General features: G+C 56.2%; 1 protein-coding gene across 1 annotated transcript; it reads left to right on the forward strand.

The window, feature by feature from the left end:
* Nucleotides 1-325: 325 nt before the first annotated feature.
* ARHGAP35 (Rho GTPase activating protein 35) lies at nt 326-19,919 on the forward strand. The gene is given in 10 exon segments (XM_055700438.1): nt 326-420; nt 1,918-2,005; nt 9,835-13,760; nt 16,921-17,065; nt 18,239-18,316; nt 18,729-18,860; nt 19,303-19,408; nt 19,513-19,624; nt 19,626-19,715; nt 19,717-19,919. Coding segments are annotated over 8 exon segments (4,524 nt in total). The 5' UTR covers nt 326-420; nt 1,918-2,005; nt 9,835-10,058; the 3' UTR covers nt 19,876-19,919.

Consider the following 19,919-nt stretch of genomic DNA (forward strand, 5'->3'; position numbering starts at 1 on the left):
TAGGCCGTGGGGGCCCTTCCCGGGCTGCCTGTCGGCCTCCGGGGCTCCCGGGGCGGGGGTTGTCCCTGTGAAGCCCCCCCGACCGCTCCCGGGTTGGGCCCCGGTGGTCAGTGGGAGAGCGGAGAAGGAGCGGCCATAGGGCTCCTCCCCGCGGCCTGCCGCATCGCCCCGCCTCCGTTCTGAGCGGGAGGAGGGGGAGGCGGAGGGAGGGGGAGGAGGAGGGAGAGGAGGAGGAGGAGGAGGAGGGAAGGAGGGAGGGAGGGAGGGGGAGGAAGGCGCCGCCGCCATTACAGGCCGAGCCCGCCCCGGCGGCCCCGCCGCCCCCGCCCCGCCCGCCGCCCCCCGCCACCGCCCCGAGGGGGGACATGGCGCCGCCGCCTGCCGCCCCCGGCCCGGCCCGCCGCCGCCGCCGCCGCCACGGTAAGGAGCGATCCCGTGTATCTGTGTGTGTCCCCCCCCAGCTGGGAACAATGGGGCCGCCCCACCCCCGCCGGCCGCGGTCCCGCCGGGCCGGCCCACAGCCCCTGCGGGGGGGGCCGCGAGGGGAGCGGGGCCTTGGCCCGGGCCCCCCATCCCCCCCCCGGTGGGGAATGGGGGGGGCTCATCCCGGGTCTGGGGGCGCTCCCGATGGGGAGGCCCGGGCGGGGAGACCGTCCCCCGTTCAGGGAGAGGCCTGGGAGCGTAGCCCCCCCCTTTGGGGGGGAGACCCCCGCCCTTAAAGGTTGATGCTCCCCTTCTTTTAGGGGAGGGGTCCTGCGGGGGGAGCCCCCCCTTCCCCCTTTACGGGCAGGATAACCCCCCCCCAAGGGAAGCCTGGGGGGGAGCCAGGGAGGGGGAGACCCCTTAAAAGGGGGCTTGGCCCCCCGGAGTTCGGGGGGAGGAGGGGAGAGCCCCCCCTAAAAGGATCGATGACTTCTCACCAGAAAGGGAGGGGAGGGAGGGGACACCCCGGGGGGGGAGGGGAAGAGTACAGCCCCCCCCCCCCCCTCAACAGCTTGGGAGGCTTTGCCCCCCAGCCCCAAGCACCCCCCTTTATTTGGGGGGGGGGGATGGTCGCTGACTGGGGGCTGCTGCCCTGCTTCGGGGGTGCAATCACCCTGTCCCCCCATTTTGGGGGGGGTGGGGGGGTGGGCAGCATCATCCTCCGCCCCAGATTTGTGCCACTGTGGAGGGGCTGGGAGATTTGGGGGGCTCCCTGGAGGGGGGGTGGCTCCCCTGCAGTGGGGACAGCTGGGTTCCCCCTTCCTCAGTCCCCTCATGGGGGGGGGGGGGGCAAGCCCTACACCCCTTCCCCAAAAGAAAAGGGGGGGGGGACACAGAGTGTCACCTCCTCCCTGTGCCAGCAGAGCCCTAGGCTGGCTTTTGGGGTGCCACTGCCTTTCCAGGGTGTCCCCCCTGCTTTTTTTTTTTTTTTTGGGGGGGGGGGGGGCAGTCTCCAGCATCCTCCTTTTCAGCTGGCGACCCCCCCCTTTTCCACTCCTCCTTTTATTTTTTCCGGCTCATTTCCGAAATCTGCCGCCGCCGACCCACGTTCCTCCGGTATTCTGGGGGGGGGGGGGGGGGAACGGGGGCAGCGGTGACCGCCCCCCCCCCCCCCCCAAAAAAAAAGCAATGGGGTTCAACCAGAGCCAGCAGCTGCCCCAGCTCCTCCGAGTGAATCCATCCTTGTAGCGATTACCCACCGGCAATTAAAAAAGCGCCTTTTTATTCGGTAATAAATTGACGGCGCCGGCTGCGATCTGGGGAAACGGTGAAGGCGTTCGCCAGGAGATTAAGCTTCATACAATGATTCTTTATATTTGGGGGTTTTTTTTTGGTTTTTTTTTTTTTTTTTAAACGGAAACGGGGGCTTTGATTTCTCGATAGTGATTTTTTTTTTTTTTTTATTATTATTATATTTTTTTTTTTCTCCTCCAGGAGCTGCCGTATCCACACGAGCCGCCGGTAATTGGCGTTTAAATCTGCAGAGATAAAGACGGGGCCTGACGGGCGCTCGGGCCGGCTGGTGATGTAATTTTTAATGGCCTCAATTCATTGATTTCTGCTTTCGCCCCGCCGACTGGGAAGGGGGGGGGGGGGGGCGGCCAGTTTTGAAAAACCGCTTAATTTTAAAATTAAAAACCCAAAAAAGGTGCCGAGTCGGGCGCCTGTTCCTGCGCCGGGGCTCCCGCTGCTTTCCTTATTCCTTCCCGATTTGGGGAAGCTTAATTAGGGTAACGTGCTTCATCAGGCTTTTGACAGCGCTTGGGAAAATAAATTTAAATTGTTTTTTTGTTTTTTTAATCCACTTTCTTTGTCCCTCTTCCCCGGGCACGCTTCAGGGTGGCACCGCTCACCTTCAAGCCTTGGGGAGCTTTTGCTTTTTCCTTTGCCACCTTAAAAAAAAAAAAACCAACAAAAAAACCCCCAAAAAAGGCTGTTGCGGTTCTGAGCTGCATAAAAGGTCTGATTTTAGGATTTTCCTTGCTCGGGCGCTCATGCATCTCCTCATCCCAGCTCGGAGGACGGGATTCCGGGAGCAGTGTGTCTGGAAGGGGTTGGTGTCTGTGCTCCGGATTTTTCTCTCCCTCTGCCTGAGCTTCACTCTTCTTCTTTTTTTTTTTCTTTAGTCTTTATTTATTATTTTTTTTCCCTTCTTGCCCAGCCAACCTCAGTTCCCTCCTGGTATCCCCAGCCGCGTACTGCTCACCGGCTGGGTTTTCCCTTGCTCCTTTATGGGATCGCCCGTCTCGAGGTGTCAGGAAATGATGATTTTAATTTTTATTTTTATTTTTATTTTTATTTTTTTTGGAGAGGTTTGGGGTTTTACCTGGTTCTGGGATGCCGATTTGGAAGCTTGTCCTCTCCGGAGCGGCGCTGATCGTGAGCATCTCGTAGAGGTCCATCTTTTCGCGTGGGGCTTCACCGAGATAATTTCTTGGCGTACTCCCGAGCCACGGTGGGGTTTTTGTGGGGCCGGTGGGGAGAGCAGCCGGTCCCCTCGGTGACCGGGAAGTGTCCGGTGGGGCTGTAAGACCCGGTGGAAAGATGTCTGATAAAACAACGTTTGAGATCAATCCCTCCTCGTGGCCGCGTCTTCCCTCCCTGCCTCCCGACTCCAGCAAAATGAGGAAAATCGGGATAGGCACGTGCTGAGCTTTGTGGTGGAGCCGTGGGGCAAAGGCATCACTCATTGGAGAGTGACTCGGGCGAGTGAGGGGTTGGGGCAGCAAGATCTCCTCGTTTTTCTGAAGGAAACCGGATTTATCGCGGTTGCAGTCGGGGAATTCGGCGTGTAAAAGCGATTTTTGTCGGGACGTCGTGGCCGTCGTGGAAGGTGAGGCTTTATTTTGTGCTGGGCTTGAAGCCTAACGAGTCCTCTTCTGGCCGTGGCCCAGTTGATGCCCACCAGCGTTTGGCTGGGACACGGTGGTTGGTCTTTGCTCCTTCGCTGAGGGATCTCTATGCCGTTGACATCATTTGGCCTTGTGTGGACGTTGCCCCAGTTTATTTTTCTTGAAAATGAGGTTGGAGTTTGTTGGCCAGCGAGGCAGGGTGATCAGTGGTCACCTTCTCGGCGAGGTGGCCACTGGCAGAGCTGGTGAGCGCCTGGGCTTGGTGGATGCTTGGCTCCGGCCACGTTCTGGAGATGTTTCTGGTGGTTAGTGGTCACCTTCTCGGCGAGGTGGCCACTGGCAGAGCTGGTGAGCGCCTGGGCTTGGTGGATGCTTGGCTCTGGCCACGTTCTGGAGATGTTTCTGGTGGTTAGTGGTCACCTTCTCGGCGAGGTGGCCACTGGCAGAGCTGGTGAGCGCCTGGGCTTGGTGGATGCTCGGCTCCGGCCACGTTCTGGAGATGTTTCTGGTGGTCTTTGGTTTTGGTTGGGTTGAATGTGGTTGGGGCTCTTGGTGGCATCACACCAGGAAGGGCTGCAGTTGGTCCAGGAATAGAGAGATGTATACATGGAGGCGCGTCTGTGTCACCTGCAGCCAACGGCTCCATGTCCAAATGGAGATCGGCAACCAGCAGCGTTCCTCGGGCCTGTACTGGGACCAGTACTGGTCCGTACCATCATCGGTGACCCGAGCGGTGGGACCACAGGCAACACCAGGCTGAGCGGTGCCATCGGTGCCCTCAGGAGCTGCACCTGGAGGGACCTGGGGGCGTTGGGGGACCTGGAGGTGTTGGCCAACAGGAACCTCATGAGGTTCCACAAGGTCAAGGTCAAGGTGGTGCAGCTGGGGGGGAGGGGCAGAGCCCCGGCATGGGCTGGGGGGTGGGTGGGTGCAGAGCAGCCCCGTGGGGAAGGACTTGGGGACGCCGGGGGGGGTGACGAAGGGGATGGGAGGTGGCAACGTGCGCTCACAACGTGGAAAGCCACGCATCTCCTGGGCTACAGGTTGAGGGAGGGGGGGTGTCTTATCCTGCTCTGGGGTCCCCAGCGCAGGGTGGGCGTGGGGCTGCTGCGGGGACCACGGGGGGTGGTCCAAGGGCTGGAGGAGAAGGAGCTGGGAAGAGCCAGACCCTTCCTGATGCTTGTAAGGAGGGGGGGGGGGGGGGGGTTGGGGGGATTTCCCGGGGGTCCACAGCGCCTTGAAACCGGCAGGGGGAGGAAATTCTTTGCGTGAGGGTGGTGGGTCGTGTCCGAGGGGACGTGGGGACGGGGCTCGGAGCATCCTGCTCTGGTGGGAACCATCCCTACGGCAGGGCGTGGGGACCGGGGTGGTCTTCCAAGATCCCTCCAACCCAAACCCTTCCGTGACTTTCTAGATGTCTCTACGCTCCCGCGTACGCGTCACCCCGTAGTCCTCGTCCTCCTCAAGCTTGTCACCTCAACCCAACGCCACATTTTTCCAACAACTTGCCTCAAAAGCTGCTTTCTTCCCCTTTTCCTGCCGGGAATGCCGCCGGAGGAGCTGGCCATGGCTTGGGGGTAGGGGTACGGATGCTCCGCTCATTTGTGAGACCCCCACCCCTGACTTTTAGGGAAAAAGGCTCCGGCGCTTCGCCGGGATGATGGATGAATCCGCGTGGAGAGCTTGTGCCTTGCCACCCATCGCTCCTTCTTACGTGTCGGGGGCGGGGGGAAGGAATGGGTATGCCGCCACCGCACCAAAAATCACCCCAAAACAAGCCCCATAAGAGGCTTCGCCGACCAGTGAGGGCTGGGGGAGGGGAGCCGGTGGCTGGGGACAATTAATATTCACGCAGCACCGCGTGGCCCTTTCCCCATCCCGATAGCACTTGACCTTTGCCTTTTGTCTGGGAAGTTCTGAATTGGTTTTGAAACCTTTTATGAAGTTGACGAACGCGGCGCCGCGCACCGAAGCCACGTTGGGCAGCTTTTAAATACCTGGCGGAGAAGAAACAGCACTTAGATGAAGATTTTAATTATTTCTTTATTTATTTTTTTCCCCCCTGGATGTCGCTTTGACGTGGATAACTGCAGGATATTTATCTTAGGATGGATAAATCGCGGTTTCTGGGGAAAAAGGGTCGGAGCCCGGAGGTGTGTTTATTTTTGCTTAGCGTTATCCTGGACCGGGATGCGGCTCTGCTGGGATGCAGGATGCTCCTGGGTGCTGCTTCCTTGTAGGAAAACCTTCCGAGATGCTGTTGCACCACGTGTTTATCCCCTCCTGCCTTTCCTGGGCCGCGGCGCCGCGTGGCTGAACCACCAGCCGAAGGGACACGGCTCGGGGAGCAGCAGCAGTGCTGGGAGACCTCACTACCCGGCAGCTCCGGCGAGGTTTTTTGGTGGAAACGAAGCGTTGGAGATGCCCCCCATCTCCTCAAGGTGCTGTGGGGCTGCCGTTTCTTTTTGCCTCTGCGTAGTCCAGCTTCTAATTTAGACTTTTAGCTTATTTAATTGAAATTGGTTATACTGAAACGCTCGGTTTGCTTCAAAACAACGGAGTTTGGAGGAGGTGTGGGTGCAGGACGGAGAGGTTTGGCCCGTGGTGGGCTGTGGTCCTGCCGCTTACGGCTCCACAAGCGAGGTGCAGGTGAGGCTGGAGCCCTGTCTCCTTAAACCTTCTGCATCCCGGCTGGAATTCTGTCAGATTTCCCAGTGGGAAGACTGGTCGTGCCGTTATTTTAGCTCCTGGCTTCACGCTGAGCGGAGCACTCGCTGCCCCGGGCTGTGGCAGCGGGTCGAGGAGGAAAAGAGGATCCCGTGGAGGAGGAAAAGAGGATCCCGTGGAGGAGGAAAAGAGGATCCCGTGGAGGAGGAAAAGAGGATCCCGTGGAGGAGGAAAAGAGGATCCCGTGGAGGAGGAAAAGAGGATCCCGTGGAGGAGGAAAAGAGGATCCCGTGGAGGAGGAAAAGAGGATCCCGTGGAGGAGGAAAAGAGGATCCCGTGGAGGAGGAAAAGAGGATCCCGTGGAGGAGGAAAAGAGGATCCCGTGGAGGAGGAAAAGAGGATCCCGTGGAGGAGGAAAAGAGGATCCCGTGGAGGAGGAAAAGAGGATCCCGTGGAGGAGGAAAAGAGGATCCCGTGGAGGAGGAAAAGAGGATCCCGTCGACCTGGGGAGAGCTTCAAGACGGAGGTCATTCCCCTTAAATAAATGAAAAATTGTGCCAAAAACCAGCCGGCGGCGGCACCGAGCCCCCTGCCCGGGGGGATTTTGGAGGCGAGCGCCCACCGAAGCCTTTGTGGTCCTGGTGAGCGCCGCAAAAAGCTTTATCTTTTGGTTTAATAGCCTTTGGGAAGCTGCTTAATTGAATCTACTGTTAATTGTGGGGCTCTTGCAACACCGACAGGCGGCGAGGGCTGGGGGCCGGGGTGGAAAGCCGGGTTTTAGGGCTGGGGGTCGGGGTTGCGTGAGCTGTCATCGCTGGTGGCTGTGGTCCTACCAGCTTTCAGGTACCTGGGGGTGGAAAATCTTTTTTTTCTTTTTTTTCCTTCCTTTTTTTTCTTCTCTTTGGGTCTGCTGCCAGCTTCCTAAGAGAGCTAAATTCCACCCCCCCCACCCCCCCCCCCCCCCCTTTCTACTTTGCTGGCAATTAGTGGAGCGGGTCGTTCTTCCTGGTCCTTCTGGCTGGACTTTGTGGCGTAAATGAGTAACTCCTGACTCAGGGATTTAGGGGAGAAAACGAAAGTGAGCACCAGTTTGACACTGGTTTTCCCCTTCCCATGCCCTGAGCGGAGGAGAAAGGACGGCGCTTCGTTAACTTGAGCTAATTGCGGAGCTTGAGGACACGCGGACGTGAGTGCATCTACGAGCCGGGTGGGCGTCAAGCTTTTCTGTGGCTCAGGGGTCTGAAATTTTTTTTTTTTGGGGGGGCGGTTGTTCTTATCCCAACGCCAGGCTGATCCCTCCAGCTGCTTCCCCAGCACAGGCAGAAAACCGCAGTGGAAATGGGCAGGATCCCGCGTGCTGGTCAGGATGGATCCCACCATGCGTCCCACCCTGGAAGCCCCGAAGCTCTCGGGAGTCACGTAGGGTGCCAGGGGGTTTTATCGAGTTGGTGTCTGCGTCTCTAATTCCGAGAATTCTTGTGTGGAAACTCCGCTGGGGTGTCCCAGCCTGTTGCTTTTTGTTGGCAAACAAACTTTTTGCTCGTGCAAACGAAGGTGAGTGGGTCAAAGGCAACGGTGCAAAGCCGAAGGAGCTGCCTCTGCTGGAATCTTCTGCTGCCCCTGAAATCCGGCTGTGGAAACGCTTTTGCGACCGTGCGTACCGTGGGTTTTACCCAGGGAAGAGAGGGGAAAAAAACCAGCTTCTCCGCCGGGCCCAAACGAACAGAAAACCTGAATTTCGCCAGATTTGTTGGGTATCCGTTGGGTGATGCTGTTGCCCAGCCGCCTCCTGCAGTTCGTTAGTGAATTTCCCGCTTTACACCAAGGATTTACGGCGCAGGATCCTCCACGCCGACCCTTCCTCCACCTTGCTGCTGTGTCGCTGCCTTCGCTCATCGATCTTGGAAATCAGCGGCTCCGGAGCCTGGGGGGATCCCTCTATTTTGCAGAAAATTGTGAAAGTGGTTTTATGTCTGTGAGAGGGCTGGGTGAGGCTGGGGAGTTGCCTCCTCGTGCCGCACGACCGAGGCTGCCCCATCTGTTGCACGAGATTAAGCGTTTCGGACCCAGATGTTTCAAAGCTTAAATCGATTTTTGTAAAAAAAAAAAAAAAAAAAAAAAAAAAAAAATCCCAACGACCCATTTCGGGGGACTTCCCGCTACCGGTGAGCAAAATTGATGATCCGGGAGGGAATCCCATGGCCTGGAAACAGGACAGGTTGGTGTCTCACCAGGGTCTGGCGTGGTTGGCATCCCCGAAACTGGGAAGAAGTGATGAGGATGGAGGGAAAACACCGGAGGAAGAGCAGCGCTCCCAACGGAGCAACAGCAGAAGCTGTGTAAGCAGCCCCAAGCCCCGGCCAGCCTCCCGGGGAGTTAACCGCGTTCCTTCCAATTGAGCGATGAGTAATTAGTTGACATAATTAAAGGGTTTGACAGCGGCTCGGTAGCATAGTTGACATCGTACGGGTGTTGCGGCTGGGAACGCCTTTTTACCTGCCAAGAGTCTCACCTGGAGGAGTGACACGCGCTGCCGAGAAGTGCCGTTCCCGCAGGAAATAACGCATCCGTGGAAGAGCCGAGTTTTTACGGATCGTCTCCCAAAACGCCTTCGCTCCTCGTTTTCCTTCCCAAACCCCCCCCGCTTCCTTGTGGAATTCCGAGCCCGTAACCTGGTGACGCGGGTGACCAGAGGGAGGGATTTTTTTGGGGGGGGAGGGGGGATGGGATGGAGTGAGCGTGAGGGTCGGGTTTGGGAAGCAAAGCGATGGGTTGGTGGCAGCCTTTGTCTGTCGGAGGATTCGGTCCCACCGGGGAACGGGTAGAACCGCATCGTCCAGACGTGGAAGCGGAGATGCTGTGGGAAGCCGTGCTCCTGGGGTGGTTCCGACGGTGTCATCGGCACGTGAGCTCATTCCCAGTGAAAAAAACCAAACAAACAAAAAACAAAAACCCCAACTTTTCCGCTCTGGGATCGTAAAGCAGATGATCTCCGCTGCCTTGCTTCGTAGGGTCACGGAAGGGTTTGGGTTGGAGGGACCTTGGGAGACCACCCGGTCCCAACCCCCTGCCGTAGGGATGGTTCCCACCGGACCAGGCTGCTCCGAGCCCCGTCCGACGTCCCCTCGGACACGACCCACCATGGAGCACGTGCAAATGCTCCAGCATCTCATCACCCTCGTCTCATCGGAGCGTTGATCGGGATCATCCCTCCCTCCGGTGCTGGTCCCTCTGGGAGGACTTTGTCTCGGCCGATGCTTGGGACGCCTCTTGCAGGCTTGAGTGGGATCTCTCTGCTTTTTTTTTTTTTTGTTTGCTTGGTTGGTTGGTTGGTTTTAAACTGTCCTGATCCAATTAGACCCCATCGATCCGCAGTAATCCTCCCGGTAGAAGCAGCGTTGGGCGTTAAGCCAGCGCTATGCCTGATTTTTTTAAGTCAAAAGGCAAAGAAAAGACGTGTTTGTTCCATTGCTTTCTTTTCGGTGTCGGATTGGGAATGCCCACGAAGCGAGCCCGCTCCGCCGTGGCTCTTCCCTCTGCCGCTGCCCCGTTTTTCTTGCTCCCCACCCGGCTGGGGAGCAAACCGTGACTTTTGATCCGCCTGGGTGACACTCTTGGCTTGTGGTTTTGCGCCCACAAGCCGCCGGTGACGACAGCGAGGAAGCCCTGTGCCCGCTGCGGTTCGCGCTGGGTCGGGTGCTGCAGCCGCCGCGTCTTCGTGGTGGCCGGCGTCTCGTCGGGAGCGGGAGGCGTGGGAAAACGGGACGGGCGCCGTGAGATCCGTTGGGATTCCCCTTGCCGAAGCGCTGATGGCCGTTTCTCTTTCTTCTAGGGGGAAACGTCGGCCGTCCGACGCCGCGGGCCAGCAAGAACTGAAGCGCCGCTGGTTGACGCGCAGGATGAGGACGACGAGCTTCATCGCCCCGGTGCCCTGCCTGGCTTGAGGAACTGTCACCCTCCCCCCCCCGCCGTCCGCCGAGCCTCCCGGGTGACGCCGGGTACCAGCACCACTGATCCTCTCGGAAAGCGGTTAGAGTGGGACAGGATGTGCGGACGATGATGATGGCCAGAAAGCAAGATGTTCGCATTCCCACCTATAACGTTAGCGTGGTGGGATTATCCGGGACGGAGAAGGAGAAGGGACAGTGCGGCATTGGGAAATCCTGCCTTTGCAACCGGTTTGTCCGGCCCAGCGCGGATGAGTTTCACTTGGACCACACTTCGGTTCTCAGCACCAGTGACTTTGGGGGAAGGGTGGTCAATAATGACCATTTCCTCTACTGGGGGGAAGTTGTGCGTTCCCTGGAGGACTGCGTCGAATGTAAAATGCACGTCGTGGAGCAGACGGAGTTTATCGACGACCAGACCTTCCAGCCTCACCGCAGCACGGCCCTCCAGCCCTACATCAAGAGGGCTGCCGCCACCAAACTGGCGTCGGCCGAAAAACTCATGTACTTTTGCACTGATCAGCTGGGGCTGGAACAGGACTTTGAACAAAAACAGATGCCGGATGGGAAGCTGCTGGTGGACGGCTTTCTCCTCTGCGTCGACGTGAGCAGGGGGATGAACAGGAACTTTGACGATCAGCTGAAATTCGTTTCCAACCTTTACAATCAGCTGGCGAAAACGAAAAAGCCCATCGTGGTGGTCCTGACCAAGTGCGACGAAGGCGTGGAGCGGTACATTAGGGATGCACATACTTTTGCCTTAAGCAAAAAGAACCTCCAGGTGGTGGAGACGTCGGCTCGATCCAACGTGAACATCGACTTGGCTTTCAGCACTTTGGTGCAGCTGATCGATAAAAGCCGGGGGAAGACGAAAATCATCCCCTACTTCGAGGCTTTGAAACAGCAAAGCCAACAGATCGCTGCCGCCAAAGACAAGTACGAGTGGCTGGTCAGCCGCATCGTCAAAAACCACAACGAGACGTGGGCCAACGTGAGCCGCAAGATGCAATCCTCTCCGGAATACCAGGATTACGTCTACCTGGAAGGGACGCAGAAAGCCAAAAAGCTCTTCCAGCAGCACGTCCACCGCCTCAAGCAGGAGCACATCGAGCGCCGGCGGAAGATGTATCTCGCCATGCTTCCGCAGGCCTTTGAAGCCCTCATCCCGGACCTGGATGAAATAGATCACCTGAGCTGCGTCAAAGCCGAGAAGCTCTTGGAGACGAAGGCGGACTTTCTGAAATGGTTTATCGTGCTGGAAGAGACGCCCTGGGACGCCACAAGCCACATCGACAACGTGGAGAACGAGCGCATTCCCTTTGACCTGATGGAGACCCAGCCCGCCGAGCAACTCTACGAAGCTCACTTAGAAAAGCTGAGGAACGAGAGGAAAAGGGCGGAAATGAGAAGAGCTTTCAAGGAAAACCTGGAGACTTCCCCCTTCATCACGCCCGGGAAGCCCTGGGAGGAAGCGCGCAGTTTCATCATGAACGAGGATTTCTACATGTGGCTGGAGGAGTCTATTTACATGGACATCTACAGCAAGCACCAAAAACAGATCATCGAAAAGGCCAAGGAGGAGTTCCAGGAGCTGCTCCTGGAGTACTCGGAGCTGTTTTACGAGCTGGAACTGGACGCCAAGCCCAGCAAGGAGAAAATGGGCGTCATTCAGGACGTTTTGGGCGAAGAGCAGAGGTTCAAAGCCCTGCAGAAGCTGCAGGCGGAGCGGGACGCCCTGATTTTGAAGCACATCCACTTCGTCTACCACCCCACCAAGGAAACGTGTCCCAGCTGCCTGGTTTGCGTAGACTCCAAGATCGAGCACCTGATCAGCTCCCGCTTCATCAGGCCCTCGGAACGCAACCAGAAGAACCTGCTGGCGGATCCCAACATCGACAGGATCAACCTGGTGATCCTGGGCAAGGACGGCTTGGCGCGGGAGCTGGCGAACGAGATCCGGGCGCTGTGCACCAACGACGACAAGTACGTGATCGAAGGTAAGATGTACGAGCTGTCCCTGCGGCCGATCGAGGGCAACGTCCGGCTCCCCGTTAACTCTTTCCAGACGCCCACCTTCCAGCCTCACGGTTGTCTCTGCCTTTACAACTCGAAGGAGTCGCTGTCCTACGTGGTGGAGAGCATCGAGAAGAGCAGGGAGTCGACCCTGGGCAGGAGGGAGAACCACTTGGTTCACCTGCCCCTGACGCTCATCCTGGTTAACAAGAGGGGGGATCCCAGCGGCGAGACGCTGCACAGCTTGATCCAGCAGGGCCAGCAGATCGCCAGCAAGCTGCAGTGCGTCTTTCTGGATCCGGCGGCCGCCGGCATCGGCTACGGCCGCAACATCAACGAGAAGCAGATCAGCCAGGTGTTGAAGGGGCTGCTGGACTCGAAACGCAACTTAAACCTGGTCAGCTCCACCTCCAGCCTCAAGGACCTGGCGGACGTCGACCTGCGGATCGTCATGTGCCTGATGTGCGGCGATCCCTTCAACGCCGACGACATCCTCCTGCCCATCCTGCAATCCCCGACCTACAGACCTTCGCCGTGCGGCGGCAGCAGCAGCTCCGTCCTCCTGGAGCTCTCCGTCGGGCCCCACAAGAGGCGCGTGGAGCTCTCCCTCCTCTCCTACCATTCCTCCTTTAGCATTCGGAAAAGCCGGCTGGTCCACGGCTACATCGTCTTTTATTCGGCGAAACGTAAGGCGTCCTTGGCCATGCTGCGGGCTTTTCTCTGCGAGGTGCAGGACATCATCCCCATCCAGGTGGTGGCTCTCACCGACGGCTCCGTAGACATCCTGGACAACGACCTGAGCCGGGAGCAGCTGACCGAAGGAGAGGAGATCGCCCAGGAGATTGACGGCAAGTTCACCACCATCCCTTGTAGCCAACCCCAGCACAAGCTGGAGCTTTTCCACTCGTTTTTTAAAGAGGTGGTGGAGAAAAAAACCATCGTCGAAGCCACCCACATGTACGACAACGTGGCCGAGGCCTGCAGCACGACGGAGGAGGTGTTCAACTCGCCTCGAGCGGGCTCCCCGCTCTGCAACTCCAACCTGCAGGACTCGGAGGAGGACGTGGAGCCCCCCACCTACAGCCCTTTCCGAGAAGACCCCTCCGTCCCCCTCCTGCCCAAAGACCACTCGAAGCTTTCCATGGAGCTGGAGGGGAACGACGGCTTGTCTTTCATCTCCGTCATGAGCACTTTTGAAAACAAGCTCAACAACAAAGTACCTCCGCCGGTGAAACCAAAGCCCCCCGTGCATTTTGACATCACGAAGGGGGACCTGTCCTACTTGGAGCAGCAGGGGCAGCGGGACGGGCAGAGGAAATCCATGTCTTCGAGCAGCTGGTTGGCCCCCGACTGTTTCGATCCTTCCGACTACGCCGATCCCATGGACGCCGTGGTCAAACCCAGAAACGAAGAAGAAAACATTTACTCCGTGCCTCACGACAGCACCCAGGGGAAAATCATCACCATCCGGAATATTAATAAAACCCAGTCCAACGGCAGCGGTAACGGTTCGGACAGTGAGATGGACACCAGCTCCCTGGAGCGGGGCCGCAAGGTCTCGGCGGTCAGCAAACCCGTGCTCTATCGGACGCGCTGCACGCGGCTGGGCAGGTTCGCCAGTTACCGCACCAGTTTCAGCGTCGGGAGCGACGACGAGCTGGGACCCATTCGAAAAAAAGAAGACGACCCAACTTCCCAAGGGTATAAAGGCGATAACGCCGTTATTCCCTACGAAACGGCCGACGGGGAAGACCCCAGGAGGAGGAACATCTTGCGCAGCCTGAGGAGGACGACGAAGGTAGGACGGTGCTTTCTGCCCCGTCGGCGCGTCGGTGCTTGGCACGGCGGTCCCGCTCCCTCAACGCGGAGTCCCCCGATTTTATTTTATTATTTTGTTATTTTTACCACCCGCTAAACGCGCTGCCGGCGTCAGATTTGCCGTCCTGCACCGCTTCCCCCGCGGGGCTTGGGCTCGGAGGGCTCCATCCTGGCCACCCCCCCTCCCCCGAAAATCCCGTCCGTGCCCGGAACCCCAACGTGGCCTCCGGCCGCCGCCTGAGAATCCTCCGTCCGTGTGGCTAAACGTGACCAAAGCCACGGCTCGAGCGCCAGGGTCCCACCAGAGGGGACACGGGGTGGGCTGAGGACGCGGCCCAGGCGGCTGTCGTCACCCTTGGGCGGCTCTTTAGCCGTGTCGTATCACACGCGTGTGCACTGGCACCACGCGCTTCTACACACGCATCTGCGCAGACGCGCTGTCTGCACATGCGTGTCTACGTACGTGCATGTTACACGCGTACTTCTGTGTGCACATGGTTATGTACGCACACGTGTGCACGTGTACGCACATGCCATATGCACACACAGGCATGGTCACGCTTTACATATGTGCATGCACGTACACACATGTATATTGTATTTACGTACATATGCATGCAAACACGCAGTTACATGCATGCTAGACGCATACTTCTGCGTGCACACAGTTACGTAGACACATACCTGTGTGCACGTGTATGCACACGCCATATGCACACACAGGCATGCTCACGCGTTACATGCATGCACATAGACACATGTATATTGTATTTACATACACATACCACACAAACACACAGATACATGCATGCTATATGCATACTTCTGCATGCACACGGTTATGTAGACACATATACATGTGTGCACACGTATGCACATGCCATGTGCACACGCTGGCAGGCTCACACATTATGTGCATGCACATAGACACACGTATATTGTATTTACATAGACATATGTATGTGAACACACAGATACATGCATGCTATATGCATACTTCTGCATACACACACATGTGTGCACATGTATGCACAAGCCATATGCACACGATTTTGAACACACAGGCATGTTCACACGTTATATGCATGCACAGACACATGTATATTGTATTTACATATATGCACACAAACATGCAGATACATGCACACTTCTGCATGCACACCGTGATGTACACACACATACACGTGTGCACATGTGTGGACATGGTTATGCACACACAGGCATGTTCACCTGTTCTATGCATGCACATAGACACATATATATTGTATTTACATACACATGTCACACGAACACACAGATGCATGCTATATGCAATACTTCTGCGTGCACACGGTTATGTAGACATACACATGTGTACGCACATATGCACACACTATGCACACGAGTTTGCACACACAGGCATGTTCATGCGTTATATGCATGCACATAGACACATATATATTGTATTTACATACACATATGCACACAAACACACAGATACGTTCATGTTATATGCATACTTCTGCGTCCATGTGGTTATGTTTGCACACATATACATGTGTGCACATGTATGCACAAGCCATATGCACACGGTTATGCACACACAGGCATGCTCACGCATTATGTGCATGCACATAGGCATATATATTGTATTTACATACACGTATCACACAAACACACAGATACGTGCATGCTATATGCATACTTATGCGTGCACACGGTTGTGTAGACACATGTGTGCACATGTATGCACAAGACATGCACACGATTTTGCACACACAGACATGCTCACGCATTATATGCATGCACATAGACAACATGTATATTGTATTTACATACACATATGCACACAAGCACGCAGATACATGCATACTTCTCTGTGCACACTGTTATGTACGTGCACATACATGTGAGCACACGTATGCACACACCATATGCACATGGTTATGCACACAGAGGCACGTTCACATGTTATATGCATGCACAGACACGTATATTGTATTTACGTACACATATGCATGTGAACACAAATATGTGCATGCTATATGCATACTTGTGTGCACACTGTTATGTACATGCACACATGTGCACATGTATGCACATGATTATGCACACAGAGGCATGTTTGCATGTTATATGCATGCTACATGCATACTTCTGCGTGCATACGCTTATGTACATGCACATGATCATGTACGTAGAGGCGTGCTCACACGTTATATACATATATGCATGCACACAGACACATATATAGCGTATATAGATGCGTATACGTATGCAAACACACCCATACATGCATGTTACATGCATTTTACACACATTGTACACATATGTGCATATTCCTGCAGGCACCATATGCACACACGTTATACGGGCGCCACAGGGCCCATGCCCACGTTACATACGTGTCTCTACCGGCACGTATGTTACAGACCCACGTAGGTTCCGGTGGGGGCGTCTATAGGTCCGGGAGGAGGAGGGGAAGCGGGGGGCTGCCCCCGGACGTCCTGCTGGGAGCCGCCTGGCGCTGCAAAACTCATCAGGCTAATTAAGAGGCGTTGTTAATTTCCACTGGAAACAAAGGGAGTTCGTTTCCCGCGGCCGTACCGGGAGCTTCCTCAGTTTCCCTTCTGCTTCCGACTGCCGAAGCGTCGTTTTCCGTTTGCCTTAATTAGGAAAACTCGGGGGTGGGGGGGAGCCGGGTGGTCTCCCCTTAAAAAAAATAATAAAAAAAAATTTTAAAAAAATGGGATTTAAGTCTCCCCAAAACACCCGGCGAAGGAGAAATTTCCGCCGGGATGAGAGCGGGGTCTCCCCGTCCGCCGGGGGCTTTGCCGACGGGAACGTGGCTTTGGGGTGATCATTTATAATTTATAATTTGCTTTTTTTTGGGGGGGGGGGGTGGGGTGTCCAGCTGCTCTTTTGGGGGGTCCGTCCTCTCCCGGTGGCTCGGTCGGGCGCCGGGGGAGCGGTGGGATTTTTTTCAGGATTATGGCTCATTCCCAAGCGGATCGACCGGTGGGTTTGGGTCGCCGATACCCTTCCCCAAATCTTTTTGAGGAGCGTTTTTTCCCCTCCGTCCGCAGCGTAACGGGGCCAGGGGTCTTCACACCACCCCCCCCCCCCTTCTTCACCCCCTTCTTTTTCTCCATCCCCCCCAGAAACCAAAGCCCAAACCTCGGCCATCCATCACCAAGACGACGTGGGAAAGCAACTATTTCGGGGTGCCTTTGAGCAACGTCGTGACTCCCGAAAAACCCATCCCCATTTTTATCGAGCGGTGCATCGAGTACATCGAAGCAACGGGTAAGGAAAAAAAAAAAAAAGAAAAAAAAAAAAAAAAAGAGCTTTTTTCCCTGGCCGGAGCGCGCAGGGATTTTTCTCCTGCATCCTGATTTTTTTTTTTTTTTTTAATTTATTTTTAGGGGAAAACTTCCCCCAGATTCCTTTTTGGATTCTTTTTTATTATTATTTTGGGGGTTTTCCCATTCCCATCGCAGCTCCAGGTGGGACTTTTTGGGATCCACCTCGCGCCTTTCCCTCCCTCCGGATGATGCTGATGGGTACGGGATGATGCTGATGGATACGGATGATGCTGATGGATACAAAAGCCTAATTTTTAGGCTAATTTGCCTCCGGCAACCCTAATTAACACCAAAATAAGCTCTAGGTGTTTTTTTTCCAACCGTTTTTGTTTTGGTTTGGTTTTTTTTTCCCCCTTTCCTCAGGCTTTTGCTTTGGGTAGCGGGGAAGTGCTGCAGGTGCTTCCCCTTTTTCCCGGCTCCTTTTTGTTTTTCCCGAACGCCGCATCCCAAAAAAAAAAAACCAAAACAAAACCAAAAAAAACCAGCCTGGTGCCGCTTCACCCCCCTGGTCTCCCATCTGGAAAAATCCAGGCAGTGTTTTTATTTTTTCTTGGTGGAGAGACAAGGTTTAATTTTTTTTAATCCCCTCTGCACATCCAAAAATTAAAATATTTTTGGGGCGAAGGCGCCTCGCCTGGAAGAGGCGGCGGCAGCGGCGTTGCCGCGTGCTGTAATTTTAATTAATTATTAAGATTTTTAAGTGGGCACAAAGCGATGCCGGGAGGTAAACGCGACCCCGGGGCTAAAGGCAGTGGGTTTAAAAGGTGAAAAATAATAAGAACGATAAGTTTTTCTCTTTATATATAATATATATATAAAATAATTAAAAAATAGTAATAAATCGAACTCGTCGTTGGGACGAGATCGCAGGCGGGGTTTCGACTAGAAATTCCTGGAGGAGTGGGATTTCTGGGAGGGGGTAGGGCGTGGGGGATGTCATCGCTTCCAAGCTTTAGGGAAAAATGAAACATATGGATTTTAACACCTCTAAATGATTATTATTTTTTTTGGGGGGGGGGGGTGGGGGGTGTCTCCCTAAATCCCCCTCCCCGTGTGCCCTCGTTGTGCTGAAATCTCTCTTTTTTTAAAAAAATTTTTTTTTCCCCCTCGCCAGGGCTGAGCACCGAAGGGATTTATCGCGTGAGCGGAAACAAGTCGGAGATGGAGAGCCTGCAGCGGCAGTTCGACCAGGGTAACCTCCGTTGTCAAAATTCCTCCTTTCCCACCCCAAAATTCCAGGGGTGCCGGCGGCCAGCCGCCCCTCTGCCGCCACCGGAGGGATTTTTTAGGGTGAAACCACATTGGGGACCCCCTTGGTTTTGTCACCCGGCCAAAGGCTGAGGCGCCTGCCGCCGCCGCGCCATCCCAAGCGCCGGGTTTTCCCGTTCCCCACGTTTTTCCGGGGCGTTTTAATCCGGTTTTGTGACGCTGGCTCTCGGGGTTCACGGAGGTTTGGGGACCGTGGCCGGGGGGGGTGGGGGGGAGCCGCTTCGGGGTGACTCCCCCCCCCCCCCCCCCATCGGTTTCCCGCACCCCTCAGCTCTTTTTTTGAGGTGTAACCACCAACCTGGGGGTGTAACCCCGAGATTTTTTTCCCCTTGTAGATCACGGGCTGGATCTGGCCGAGAAGGATTTCACCGTCAACACCGTGGCTGGTGCCATGAAGAGTTTTTTCTCCGAGTTGCCCGAGCCCCTGGTCCCCTACACCATGCAGGTTGAGCTGGTGGAAGCCCACAGTGAGTAAGCCCTGTGGATGGGGGGGGGGAGGGGGTGTCCCCCCCATTTTCCTTCCACCCCAACCCCTTTCCAAACCCTACCAGCTCGTTAGCGGGCCCGTCTCGTTAATCCAGCCTGGAAAACCCCATCGGTGGCCACGTCTCCTTGTTAATCCGCACCCTCCGAGCCCGTTTCTGGCGGGGGATGCTCTACGCTGGGGTCGCTGCTGGGTACCATCCTGCCCCCCCCCCCCCCCCCCATCCAGTGGGGTGGGATTTGACATTTGGGGGTGATCCGTGATCTACTTGTCCTCAAATTCTCCCCTCCAAAGGAGGGATCCCGTGGGGGGATGCTGCCGGGAGCGGCTGCTGTGCCTGGCGAGCGTTTCTCTGCCGCGGGCAGACCCCCGACTCGTTTGTTTTTTTGTTTGGTTTTTTTTTTTTTTTTTTTTCCTCCCGGCAGAAATCAACGACCGGGAGCAGAAGCTCCACGCGCTGAAGGAAGTGCTGAGGAAATTTCCCAAGGAAAACTACGAGGTCTTCAAATACGTCATCGGGCACTTGAACAAGTAGGGTAGCGGGATCCCTGGGATGCGGGGGGAGGGCTCGGGGATACTCCGAATCAGAGCGAGGAACCTGGGGGTCACCTTGTCCCCCTTCTCTCCCCCCGCAGGGTCAGCCACAACCACCGGGTGAACCTGATGACCAGCGAGAACCTCTCCATCTGCTTCTGGCCCACCTTGATGCGCCCCGATTTCAGCACGATGGACGCCCTGACGGCCACCCCGCACCTACCAGACAATCATCGAACTCTTCATCCAGCAGTGCCCCTTCTTTTTCTACAACCGGCCCATCCTCGAGCCCCCCAGCGCCGCCCCCCGCTTCTCCTTCTGCCACCCCCCCCGGCGCTCCGTTCCTCCCCACCACACCGGGTACGGCGCAACCTTCGCCTCCCCGCACCCCACCGCCGTCACCGCAGTCGCCCGTCCAGCCGCTCCTCCCGGCTCAGCTCCACGCGGAGCAGCACACGCTGTGAGCTGACCGCCGGGAGGGCAAAAAAATAAACAAACAAACGACAAA

Source organism: Falco cherrug, unplaced genomic scaffold, assembly GCF_023634085.1.
Source record: "Falco cherrug isolate bFalChe1 unplaced genomic scaffold, bFalChe1.pri scaffold_273, whole genome shotgun sequence".
NCBI lineage: Eukaryota > Metazoa > Chordata > Aves > Falconiformes > Falconidae > Falco > Falco cherrug.